This window comes from Podarcis melisellensis, assembly GCF_964234715.1.
Source record: "Podarcis melisellensis genome assembly, chromosome: 6".
NCBI lineage: Eukaryota > Metazoa > Chordata > Lepidosauria > Squamata > Lacertidae > Podarcis > Podarcis melisellensis.
Genome location: NC_138538.1, coordinates 51,118,006 through 51,131,076, shown reverse-complemented (window position 1 = coordinate 51,131,076; position 13,071 = coordinate 51,118,006). Strand labels below are relative to the sequence as shown.

The 13,071-nt window shown below is 44.0% G+C and overlaps 2 protein-coding genes across 4 annotated transcripts in view; one reads left to right on the top strand and one right to left on the bottom strand.

Moving 5' to 3' along the window:
* Nucleotides 1–269: 269 nt before the first annotated feature.
* EIF2B3 (eukaryotic translation initiation factor 2B subunit gamma) overlaps nt 270–13,071 on the top strand; it is an 83,746-nt gene continuing 70,944 nt past the window's right edge. Inside the window, exons 1-3 of one of the 3 annotated variants that reach the window (XM_081913969.1) lie at nt 270–325; nt 9,179–9,335; nt 11,570–11,709. In XM_081913969.1, the coding sequence (XP_081770095.1) occupies nt 296–325; nt 9,179–9,335; nt 11,570–11,709 (327 nt within the window). In that variant the 5' untranslated portion in view covers nt 270–295. Of the gene's footprint in view, nt 326–8,336; nt 8,495–8,523; nt 8,772–9,178; nt 9,336–11,569; nt 11,710–13,071 lie in introns of those variants that run through there. The other 2 variants (XM_081913970.1, XM_081913971.1) reach the window with 2 other exon arrangements.
* The window catches only part of LOC309371411 (uncharacterized protein), an 87,569-nt gene continuing 85,753 nt past the window's right edge, over nt 11,256–13,071 (bottom strand). The window contains exon 3 of the transcript XR_014169075.1: nt 11,256–11,325. The gene's annotated coding sequence lies outside the window, so the exon portion shown is untranslated. The remainder of the gene's footprint in view (nt 11,326–13,071) is intronic.

Here is a 13,071-nt window from a genome sequence, read left to right as displayed (position 1 = left end):
ATTGGTCTCCTTGCTGATTACAGTTCCCTAGCTTTTATCCTTTAATCTTATTTTCCTGTTAATTTTACTCTCAGTATTAAGAAGATGATAGGATACCTAAAGTAACATGATTGTACCAAAGTGCTTGTCGGAAGTTATCAAAATGATGTTGTGTGACACTCCAGTTTACTCTTTGGATGCCAGCAGGCTGCATGAAGCTGCAGAAGTGATATTTGCACTAACCTTTTGTAATATTATGTTCAGGGTTTTTTTTAATGCACTTTCTCCGCCATTGCCCGGCATTCTTCTTGGTCAGATGCCTGCTAAGCTTCTTCCTCACAAGCAGGTGAGTAAAGGGCGGGTGGGGAGGTTGAAGCTATTCATGCCACTAATTAGCAGCCATTTTTCTTTAGACTGAGAGAAATAGGAATGTTTCCCCCCAGCCAACCGGGCCCCAGGAATGAATTGGAGGCAAACAAGCCAGGGGATAAAGGGGTAGGCGGGTGTTTTCCTGCCTCAGTTGGCAACTGTTTCCCTAATAAAAAGAGAAACATACTTGAGGAGGGGGCTGCAGGCCCTAATTAGAAGGAAGGGGATTAGAATAGTGAAAAGGGGGCTTCTCTCTCTCTCTCTCCCTCTCCCTCTCTCTCTCTCTCTCTCTCTCTCTCTCCTGTATACAGGATCCCTGAGTTAATAGGAAGAAAGGGCTTTTGGGGGTGGATGGAGTCAGCATGCGGGGGTGCAGGTCCCCCCCCCCACTGATACAGCTCAACTGCCACTCCTGCCACCACCCCATGGGAGAGAGGATGGCCTGATTTAGGAATGGGGATTGTCTGAGTGGGCTGCACCGGTTTTCATCTGGCAAAGCAGGAACCAAATATCAATAACCATGTGCCTTGGGAAGGGGAGGGACCCAACCTCTGGTGCCCCCCTTGGGAGTTGGTTTGATAGTTTTTTGCCCTCCAGAACAAAAACGTATGAAATGGAGATCTTGGCAAATGTTTCAATTCTAGAAAGTTTTCTGGCTGAGGGAGTGAGTAGCTGGGAGTTAGTCTGCTAACCCCTAACAGTCAGGGGTACCTTTACCTTTACCTTTAGGAAACACACAAAAAACACATGGCAGTGTCAAATCTGGGATGGAGAAGATCCCTGAAAAGAAAAGGCCCATATGTGGGAGTGACAGTCAGTCAGGACTGCAGGACTCCTATGCCTTGAACAGTGGCTTGGCTGACAGAAGGATGGTGCAGTATTCCTTACAGCAACACCTGCATGCTAAGGATACCTTTGTCTGTTGCATAACTGTCACGGAGCTTGCAGAGGTACAGGAACCTGCCAGGAGCAGATAGTTGAACAATTCCAAATAGGAACAACTGGAAGCATCCTGGGCATTGCTGTGGGTCAAGAGGTGGGCCTGCCTTCTTACCTGCACAGAATAGTCACAGGATAGATTCTGTACCTGTGAGAAAAGTAACCTATCGAGAAAGTAATGGGAAATAGGAAGCAGCTGGAGCATATAGCCCCTGAATTTGCATGCACAGTAGGCGTGAGGAAGTAAGCAGGAGTCTGCTTGGAGTAAACTTTGAGTATGGGGTCCTCGCTGCGGAATCACATTCACCCAGTGGTATACCAGCTGCACTGGCTCCCGGTGGAGTACAGGATCAGGTTTAAGGTGCTGGTTTTAACCTTTAAAGCCCTATAGAGTCTAGGACCGTCGTACGTATGGGACCGCCTCTCCTGGTATGTCCCATGGAGGACCTTATGGTCTTCAAATAAAAACATCTTGGAGATCCCGGGCCACAGGGAGGTTAGACTGGCCTCGACCAGAGCCAGGGCTTTTTTGGCCGTGGCCCCATTCTGGTGGAACGCTCTGTCACAAGAGACTAGGGCCCTGCGGGACTTGACATCTTTCTGCAGGGCCTGCAAGACGTAGCTGTTCCGCCAGGCCTTTGGCCAAGGCACAGTCCGACCCCCTCTCTCCTCCTGTTCTTTATAGAACTCTAACCCAATGGTTGCCATTAATTTGATTCTGAATTGTTTCTAGAGTGTTTTTAATTAATTGACTGTGCAATTTTATGTACACTGTGCTATTTTTACCTGTTGTTAGCTGCTCTGAGCCCGGCTTTGGCTGGGGAGGGTGGGATACAAATAAATTATTATTATTATTATTATTATTATTATTATTATTATTATTATTCCCTCTCTCTTGGTGATTGTAGTGAAACACTGTGTCCAGCCATCGCTTGTTCTGTTCCATATGATCCTGCAAGGCAAAAGTATTCATGACTGGTCAGTAGGGTTGCCATATTTCAAAAAGTAAAACCAGGACACCCCAAAACTTGTTTTTTTAGGAAGACTCCCTAACCCAAAAGTTGTACTGGTCAACAATGCCATTGGCTGGAATGGACTGCCTCATATTTGGGGGAGACAGCACTTCCTGCTTTTGGGAAAGTGTTGGAGCAATACAGTTCAGAAAAGACACAGTATTCACACATGGCAAAGGGGTGTAGGATCATGGGAGAGAATCAGTGCAGTTATGCATTAGATTAGATTAGAGCAAATGTTTTACCACCCACCTGTCAGAAGATGGCCTAGAGGGTGAGCCAGATCTGGACCTGACCCACTGGACATATCCATTTCCTTACCTCTGCTATAGTGTAGGATTGTACCCTATGATTCTGAATTTCCAAATGCGTGTTATGTACCAAGCCCAAACGTCTTTGAATTAAAGAAAGTTTGCTATTTCAAATTTTCCACCATTCCATATGGAGATGAAAATGAATTTTGAAACATCAGACTCTCATGTGGGATGGGGATTCCATTTTTGGCTGTACTCTAGCACAGACATGCTCAGGAGACTTACATTGTTCAGAGAGCTTCCAGATGTGGGGAACCTTGAAGAAATGAAGTATTAAACAAAAACAGTGAGAGCTCGCTCAGGAGAAATGCCGGAGATGGACTGCCTTGCCTAACTGCCATTAATTCATCACGTTTGCACAAGCCCTGCCTAAATGTTCTTTAGTCCTGATTTTGGCCCAGATAAACACAAGGTGATTTTTTTTTTAAGTTGTCAGTTCTGTCATTAATGTACATCTTACAATATGGAAAAACATGTTTGCATATGTTTTAATTTCTTTGTTTAAACATTCAGTTCTATAGGGTCAGCAGAAGCAGAACATTTTTGATTGGTTCATACATCATAGCTTGACTCTTTTTTATGTTATGATTTTTGGAAACATTAAGTGATTATTGCACAGCATATATAAGCATTCTGCATTCCCATATAGAAGGCACTCGGGGACCACAGCTCAAAACCGTTCAGCAATGAGGCCCAAACTGCTGTTATAAATACAAAATAACCCCATTTACAGTACTTCCATTGGCTATATTAAAATTTACATGCAAATATACTGCAGAATGTGAGGCTATCCCTCAAAATTACTTCTGTTGCCTAATTTTAGCCTTTAAACAATCCACCTATAGTCTCTCTAGTATGGGCAGGATTCAGCGACTAAGCCCCATAAGTAGAAGCACACAAGGACTTCCACTAGCGCAATGGTGCTTCCCCCCCACATCTCCCCTGCAACCCCATTTCCTCCCAAATTGGCTCAGGAGAACCCCAAGAACAGTATGCAGGGGGAGGAGAGGGCAGATCATTGCGTGGACAGGCGGAGTCCCCAGGTACCGAGTGCCTCCCCCGTCATGTGGAATAACAACTCAAGACAACGTGCTATGGGATTAAATTGGCCACAACTTTATTAAATTTCAAATGTGGGTAGACCTTGGCTCAGTCATTGGGCGTTCTCCCTCCCCAGTCCCCAGCTGGGGACCTAGGGAGCATCAGGGTTATCCAGTGTTTGTGTGGGGGATGGGCCGGCTCTGGAGAACATATGTTCAAGCAGAGATAGCCGCCCCCGTTACGCCGCTGCCGCAGGGGAGAGCAATGACGACCTTTCGGCGTACGGTCAAAGCCTCCCTTCAGAAGCCCCTTTAACGGGGAACACTGGTATCGCCGCTGCAAGAGGAAGATGGACAAAAGGATTCCGCCCAAGGCCTGATACTGCCAAAGTTGTGACGTTTTGCTACGGGAAAGGCGAAACCTGCCAATGCAGGGAAATTCCTTTCCGGCCCTTTGACAGCGACCTTAACATAGCAGCGCCCGCATACCTGTAAGAAAAGTTAACCTGCAAAACCTGTGAAGAAAAGTTAACCTGCAAAATAAGGCATTAACTGAGGGTGGGTAGGGTGGGAGAAGCTCTGGAGCCAAGTGAGGATTCCCAGGTAAGATCCTCCCTCTATTGTGTGGGCAGGTAATCCCTCCCCCACCTGGCCTGATTTCCTTGGCAACGCCTCCCCCAGGTGGGATTGGACAACTGACTGGGGTAGGCAGAGACCTCCAGGTATCCCACCTGAGGGAAGGCAAAGCCAAGCCTATGCTGAATGGAGCCGCTCCAGATCCAGGGGCTGCGCGCGTCCACGCAAAGGTCGCCCCCCCCCCATTTTATGCGGGGAGCGGTCATTCCATCAGGCAAGAAGATATGTTTGCGCTGTTGGAGTAATCTGCTTAAAGCTAAAGGGCAGCACCAAGATAGTAACTGGTTCTGAACTTTCATAGGCTAGGTTTCATGAGCCGATGAAGGAAATGAGGCAAACTCCTAATCCTTTGGGAGCCAATGCATGCGACCTATAATGCCTAGGTACCAGGTTTTTGGGGAGAGAAGGCAAGCAAAATGCAAGGGAGATAGAGAAAGATACAGGAAATTGAATGCAGATTTCCAAAAAATAGCAAGGAGAGACAAGAAGGCCTTCTTAAACGAGCAATGCAAAGAAATAGAGGAAAACAACAGAATGGGAAGAACCAGAGATCTGTTCAAGAAAATTGGAGATATGAAAGGAACATTTTGTTCAAAGATTACCATAATAAAGGACAAAAGTGGTAAGGACCTAACAGAAGCAGACGACATCAAGAAGAGGTGGCAAGAATACACAGAGGAATTATACCAGAAAGATATGGATGGCTCGTACACCCCAGGTAGTGTGGTTGCTGACCTTGAGCCAGACATCCTGGAGAGTGAAGTCAAATGGGCCTTAGAAAGCACTGCAAATAACAAGGCCAGTGGAAGTGATGGTATTCCAGCTGAACTATTTAAAATTTTAAAAGATGATGCTGTTAAGGTGCTACACTCAATATGCCAGCAAGTTTGGAAAACTCAGCAGTGGCCAGAGGATTGGAGAAGATCAGTCTACATCCCAATCCCAAAGAAGGGCAGTGCTAAAGAATGCTCCAACTACCGCACAATTGCACTCATTTCACACGCTAGCAAGGTTCTGCTTAAAATTCTACAAGGAAGGCTCAAGCAGTATGTGGACCGAGAACTTCCATAAGTGCAAGCTGGATTTCGAAGGGGCAGAGGAACCAGAGACCAAATTGCAAACATGCGCTGGATTATGGAGAAAGCTAGAGAGTTCCAGAAAGACATCTACTTCTGCTTCATTGACTATGCAAAAGTTGACTGTGTCAACCACAGCAAACTATGGCAAGTTCTTAAAGAAATGGGAGTGCCTGATCACCTCATCTGTCTCCTGAGAAATCTCTATGTGGGACAAGAAGCTACAGTTAGAACTGGATATGGAACAACTGATTGGTTCAAAATTGGGAAAGGAGTATAGCAAGGCTGTATTTTGTCTCCCTGTTTATTTAACTTATATGCAGAATTCATCATGCGAAAGGCTGGGCTGGATGAATCCTAGCCGGAATTAAGATTGCTGGAAGAAATATCAACAACCTCAGATATGCAGATGAGACAACCTTGATGGCAGAAAGTGAGGAGGAATTAAAGAATCTTTTATTGAGGGTGAAAGAGGAGAGCGCAAAATATGGTCTGAAACTCAACATCAAAAAAACGAAGATCATGGCCACTGGTCCCATCACCTCCTGGCAAATAGAAGGGGAAGAAATGGAGGCAGTGAGAGATTTTACTTTCTTGGGCTCCATGATCACTGCAGATGGTGATAGCAGCCACAAAATTAAGAGACGCCTGCTTCTTGGGAGGAAAGCAATGACAAACCTAGACAGCATCTTAAAAAGTAGAGACATCACCTTGCCAACAAAGGTCCGTATAGTAAAAGCTATGGTTTTCCCAGTAGTGATGTATGGAAGTGAGAGCTGGACCATAAAGAAGGCTGATCGCTGAAAAATTGATGCTTTTGAATTATGGTGCTGGAGGAGACTCTTGAGAGTCCCATGGATTGCAAGAAGATCAAACCTCTCCATTCTTAAGGAAATCAGCCCTGAGTGCTCACTGGAAGGACAGATCGTGAAGCTGAGGCTCCAATACTTTGGCCACCTCATGAGAAGAGAAGACTCCCTGGAAAAGACCCTGATGTTGGGAAAGATGGGGGGCACAAGGAGAAGGGGACGACAGAGGACGAGATGGTTGGATAGTGTCTTCGAAGCTACAAACATGAGTCTGACCAAACTGTGGGAGGCTGTGGAAGACAGAAGCGCCTGGCATGCTCTGGTCCATGGGGTCACGAAGAGTCGGACACGACTAAATGACTAAACAACAACAACAAAACCAGGGGGGTTTTGGGGGGGGGGAGTGTGTTTGTTCCTCATTAAAATAACTCATTTCCATTTTACTCATTATATCCAACCTACACATACCCAAGTGACATATTGCTTGCTACCTAAACATACAGTCCACTTGGCAAGATTACATGTGGAAACTCAGTAGGTTCTAAATTACTCTGCTCTTTTGCCTTGTGTGGTCTCTCACAATGTTAAGCAAAGTTAAGCTTCAGCAGAGATTCAGCCTCTAAATTTTATGTTCTTGGTCTTGCTTCAACTGTTCGACCTCCCTCCCCACAATAAGCTTCTAGTTATCTTGGGAATGCTGTAGTCAAGCGGCTGTACTGAGTCTGGTTTTCTGCAGACCAGGAAGCAACAATGACATTCTGGTCACTTCCAGACTGTATTTCATGGGAAAGAGTTAAGCGCATACCAAAGGTTTCTGCAATTAAAGTTAATTAAAAGGTTCAGTCACCCTAGTGCAGCAAATCCACTCTTTAAAAAGGTTGTGATTTGGAAAGTGATAGGGAAATGCATTGAAAAGAAACAGGAAGACACCAGAGAGGCAAATCAGGAAGAATGCTCAATGTTATATAGCCACCCTTCAAGCGAAGTAAATGTTCAATAAAGACAGGATATAATCTAACTTCTGTGTAAGGTTTCTGCAACCAAATCATGATTCTGGAGTGCCGTTTCCAGAGAGGCTCACGTGGCACTGATTCATGTTGTGGGCTTTCAGTGCCAGGTAGACCCTTTTTCATTCTCACAGGCTATTAGGAAAGTCTTTTTAGTAGTTTTTAGATCTTTGGCACAGCAGTTTCCTGTGTCAGTATTTTAAATTGTTTTTATATTGTGCTGTTATTCTTTGTTTTAGAGTCAATGTATATATACTTCCTTTTTCCTATTTTTGCTATCTTCTCCAGCATCTTGAAGCCTTCTGTACATGCACTGATGCAAAAAACAAAAACTAAACACTGAAACGGTAGCTGAAGATGAATTTTATTTGTCACCTCATTTTCTGGAGATGATAATAGTGAGCAGCCAACAGATTTGCTTTTAAAGCCTCTCTGATATTTCAGTGTTTCTGGGCAGAAAGGCTAGAAACTTTCCACAACCCTGGATTTGCATCTGTCACTAAACCCGTGGCAGCCGTGTTTATATTGAACCTCGGTTACCACTAGCCGTAATAAAGCTAAAATTTCAGAAACATGCATGTCTTCCAGGGCCAATTTTGACAAACCCCAGTCAGACTCACTATCTGTATTGGCAGATATTCTAAGCTGAAACAACGTGAGATTTCAAGTTTCACTGCTTCCCATCAGGCAAAAATAGTCAACGGCAAGCACACACACAGAGAGATAAATCCGCGCCAGGTTGTGCGGATTGACTTGTCCCATTCGAATCCGGCTTTACTCAGCCCAGATGTTCCTGGACTACAACTCCCATTATCCCTGGCCATCGCAGGCTCTGTTGCTCTGCGGCTGGTGGAAGCTGCAGTTTAACAACGGGGCAGGGGCGAAGGTTTACCAACGAGAAACAGTAGATATTTTATTCTTTGGGAGTTATATTTTGGGAAGCAAGAGGCAGCAAGCCACCCCATCCGCCTTCGAGCTGCTGGGAATGGGCTCCTCCTATCCGAAAGAGCTTCAGAAAGAAACCTGCAGATCGGTAGCTCGGCGTTGCTGCCCCTGCGAGAATCGATAGCTCGGTACTCTTCGCGCCCGGCTTATTTTCCCCGCCCGCAAGGAGGAGGATCGGTTGTTCGGCGCTCTTCCTGAGGGGAGGCTCATCGATTCGCTCCGCGGGTAAACACGCTGGCGCGAGCCTATGCACGTTGCGGCGGCGCAGGCGCGGAAGCGACCCTGAAGGAAGGGGAAGTCACTGCGATTGGTTCCTTGTCAATCTGGCAGGGGAGTAACCGGCAGCCTTTGGTTTCCAGGTGACAAGGTGAGGGGTGTGCTGGGCTGCGAAGCCCCGGCGAGCCCACCGGGGGTTTCTTCGCTGTCACTGGGCAAGGGGGACCTCGGCCATCTTCAGCTATCCAGCATAATAAAAGAGCCCGAAGTTGCCAGGGGACATCATCAAACCCCGCCTCGCTTGCTTTTGAGGCCGGGGGCTGAAGTCCGTGGGCGCTGCAAACAGGCTTTGATACCAGAGCTCAGTTGTGGGACGCCTTTGGCTTGCTTGCCTGAATTTCTAGCCCTCGCCAGGCCAACCCAGTAAGGCAAGTACTGTAAACACAAAGTAAAAGTAAAATTCAGCATGAAGCAATAAAGGTAAAGCCTCTGAGCATATGAAGAGTGTGTTTCCCCCGAGTTACCACAGCCTGCCCTGTCCCAGAAGATTCAGCTCTGGCCCCTCTGGTTTTATAAACTGGATCATTGTGTTTCAAATTTTGAGTTCAGCTCTGAGGTCGGCATCCTTTGGGAGCAACTTAGCCTGGTTGGGGGCGTGTTAATTGTCCGTAAATAAGAGTTTAGGGTGATGGTTGTGCTCCAAGGCAGTGCAGAAGCCTGTAGATAAGTTCAGGGGCAGTTGCCTCAGGGTGACACTAGCTCTGCATTTTCTTCCCTAGGAGACAGCCTATTTGCTGGTTCTGTTTCTAGATTGCTCTCTAATTTGTCTTTCCAGATCTTTGCCATGGAGTTTCAAGCAGTGGTGATGGCGGTTGGGGGTGGATCCCGCATGATGGATCTGACCTCAAGCATCCCTAAAGCTCTCTTACCTATTGGCAACAAACCCTTAATATGGTACCCACTCAATCTGCTGGAACAAGTTGGTTTTGAAGGTGAGCACCAAACATTGCAGAATGCCTATGATAAGATGACTTGTAGTGTGAACAAATTACACATAATATCAGAAAGAAAAGAGAGATGGCATTGTATTTCTTGTTTGCAGGAGGTGTAGGAATGAGCTACAAAGAAGAAGCAAAATTGGAGGATTTTGCTTCATATATGCAGGCCAAATAAACCCAAACTGTCACCCTACTCTTCAAGGGGTTTTTGAGGGAGGGGATCACACAACATATAGTTAAACTATGGCATTTACTACCACAGGATCTGGCTATGGCCTCTAATGTAGTCAGTTTTAAAGCGGAATTAGACATATTCGTGGATAGTAAAAGCCATTAGTGGCTACTAGTCATGATCCCAGGATCAGAGGAACAGAGCAGGTGCTGGGAAACAAGAATGGGAGAATTGCTTGAGAATTGTGCTCAAGTCCTGCTTATGGGCTTCCACAGAGGTGATTGGTTGGTTGCTTTGTGGAACAGGATATGGCACTGGATGGATCTCTGTTCTGGTCCTGAAAAGCTTTTCATATATTCTGATCCTGTGACTGATATAGCTTGGTGATTCCTGTATTTAAGTGTAGGGTTATATGCATTGGTGTTATATATGAGTGTTCTATAGTATGGTCATGATCCAGAGGGATGCATATGCCATAATTATTCTTATTGCTTTTCACTTTTGGGATTTGGCATGCAAGCAGAAAAACAGTGCACATCAGCAGCATTATCTTTTGTTTTAAAACTGTTGTGCCAAGTTTCAAAAATGCCTTCTGAGTCTGAGAAAGTTTAAAGTTTTGGGGTTCTTGTAGGGCCAACTTCTGTGATGAAAACACAGAAAAAAATTGAATGTATGAATCTTTTTAGGTTGCCACCACAATTAAATATAAAGAATATATGTGTCTCTCAAGAGACTATTTAATATGGGTCAGCTATGCGGAATCTGGATTTCTGTAGAATAGTTTGGTTCATTTTAATATGATTCCCCAGATTGTGGCTTGCAGTTAGTTTAAAGTACCGTATTTACTTGAGTCTAAGCCAACCTGAATATAAGCCGAGGCACCTAATTTTACCACAAAAAACTGGGAAAACTTATTGACTTGAGTCAATAAGCCTGTTCACCACACCACAAACCTGGTGGCGGCCACGGTGGAGGAAGAACAAGCAGCCCAAAAGGGCTGCTTTCGGGCTGCTCATTCCTCCTCCGCCGCCTACAGCGGCAAAGATGGAGGAGGAGGAAGAAGCAGCCTGAAAGGACCCTCACTCGAGTATAAGCCGAGGGGGGCTTTTTCAGCATAAAAAATGTTCTGAAAAAGTCAGCTTATACAGTATCTTTCTTCCAAGTGCATAGGTAACATTTTCCAGGTATAGTTTTCAAATAGTAAATTGTTGTTTGTATACTGCTTTTCTGCCCTAATAGTTCTCAGAGCAATTCACAGTAGTAAAATTGGATTTATAGGTAGATTACTGCCTCTGCAATAGTAAATCTGGAATACCAGGTATTACTTATGGTATTAAACATTGATGTCATCTGGCTCCTGGCCCTGTTCTCCTGAAATGTGATAGCTGCAAAGTGGGGTACTGGGAAACAGATGTTCTTCAATTGCTCCTCTCATGCAGGTACTCTTGCCAGAGATCAGACATTAGCCAAACTTACCCAACAAGTTTTGCTACCCCTAACAAGTGGCCCTGAGAGTTGATGGTTTACCCAAGGTGTGTGATTAATAGCCTAATGGAAGAGTTGGACCTGTATTTCCCACATCCAAACTAAGCATTCTAGATACTCTTCAGAGTGAGGTGTTCTTACGTACCTATAAAGTAACATGTTTCAAACATGATCTGCTCATGTAAATATTGAGTGTCCATTTAAGTCCATGGAATGCCACACTGAGCAGAGGTGCTACTATTTCTTCATGTTCTCCTTACGTTTTTGGTAACTTTCTTATACTTTGATTGTGAGCTCCTTTAGGTGAGACTGTTGTCTGCAAGGCTCCTGTGTCACAAATATAAAACTAATGTCATAAAATACTTAACTCCATGAACTGTTAACTATTTACCTATTCTAATGCAAATCATTTTTAGTCAGTAAAAAGCAGGTTTTCTAGATTTCCCACAATAGCAGCTGGTCTTGGGGAAAAACAAGTTTTGATTGATTTATATTCAGTTCAGTAGACAAGCATAATAATGTTAGAACTTTTCATAGTTGTACTCATACTACATTTTCTTCTGCACTTTAGAAGTCATTGTGGTTACAACAAAAGAAGTTCAGAAAGTGCTAAACTTGGAGACGAAGCTGAAGCTTGATATTGTATGTATTACTGATGATGCCGATATGGGGACTGCAGACTCACTGCGGCATATTCATGAGAAAATAAAGGTATTACAGTACTTTAAAATTTTACTTTAAATTATTCATTTAACAGAATTTTTAGTAGATATGGATAATGCAATTATGTATAAGGAAAAGCTAATAACACAATTAGTACAATATATTCTTCTATAATGAAGAAATGATTAGTACAATATATATTCTTCTAGAATGAAGAAATGAAATAAACTTAAAAATAAATAAATATAAGAAATAGGGGGGAAAAGAATTAGATTTCCCGTATCCAGGTTTCCTGTATCAGATTAATGGTTGTTCTTTAATCATCGTACATCATGCTAAATCACAGTTTAGTATGATAAAATGAGCTGCAGTGAACCTTTGCTCTCCAATGCAACTGTGAGAAGGAGTTTGGGAGCATTTGCTTCTATTGTGGTTGTTGTACAGTCATACTGCGGGTTGCGAAGGTGCGGGTTGTGCGTTTTCGGGTTACGGACGTGCCGAACCCAGAAGTACCAGAATGGGTTATTTCTGGGTTTCAGCGCTTGCACATGCACAGAAGCACTAAATCACTTTTTCTGCATGCGCAGAAGCGCCGAATCACGTCATGCACATGTGCAGATGCGGCGCTGCAGGTTGCGAACGCGCCTCCCGCATGGATCACGTTCGCAACCCGAGGTTCCACTGTATTATCAAAATCTGACAAACCATGGCTTGAAATAAGTCAACTTTGTGCCATGAGTTAAAAAACTAGCTTATTTAAAAGAACCATAGTTAACATTATTCTAAACTGTAAACTGTGGTTGAACTGTTGCTGTGCAACTAAAAGCATCCAATCTCAACTTCACAGCAGAGCGGGGAGGCAGGGGCAGAACATGGTAGTCAGAGGTTTTCTGCAGCTTGTTCTTATCTCACTGAACTATAGTGTAATGTCTATATGCAGCCAATAATTTTATAATTTTAGCAATCTGCCAGACCTTGTAAAGTCATGGATATGTTTTTGAACTTAGTTTTTCTCCATTATATCATACTTGAGTGAGTTTCAGTGTTTCAGTGAATAGATTTGCTGTTCATTTCAGTCAATCCCTGGGCACAGCATCTTTTAAGATAATTCAACATTTGAACAAGTAGGTCATGTACACCATCCTGAGCTCCTTGGAGGAAGGGTGGGATATAAATGCAATACATAAATAAATGTGAAATATTAATTCCATTATTTGTTTTGTTTATTACCCTTATTCCCAAATCGAGTAATATAAATATGTTCACTCCAGATGCCTAATAATTCTTCTAAGAAACTTAATCCTTTTGAAACACAGAAACAAAAAGGATGGATTCTTACCATTTTTGTGTATTTCTCATGGTGTAAGATCTCGGTAAAACAGCTTTGTAAAAAATGGTTTGGATTTCTGG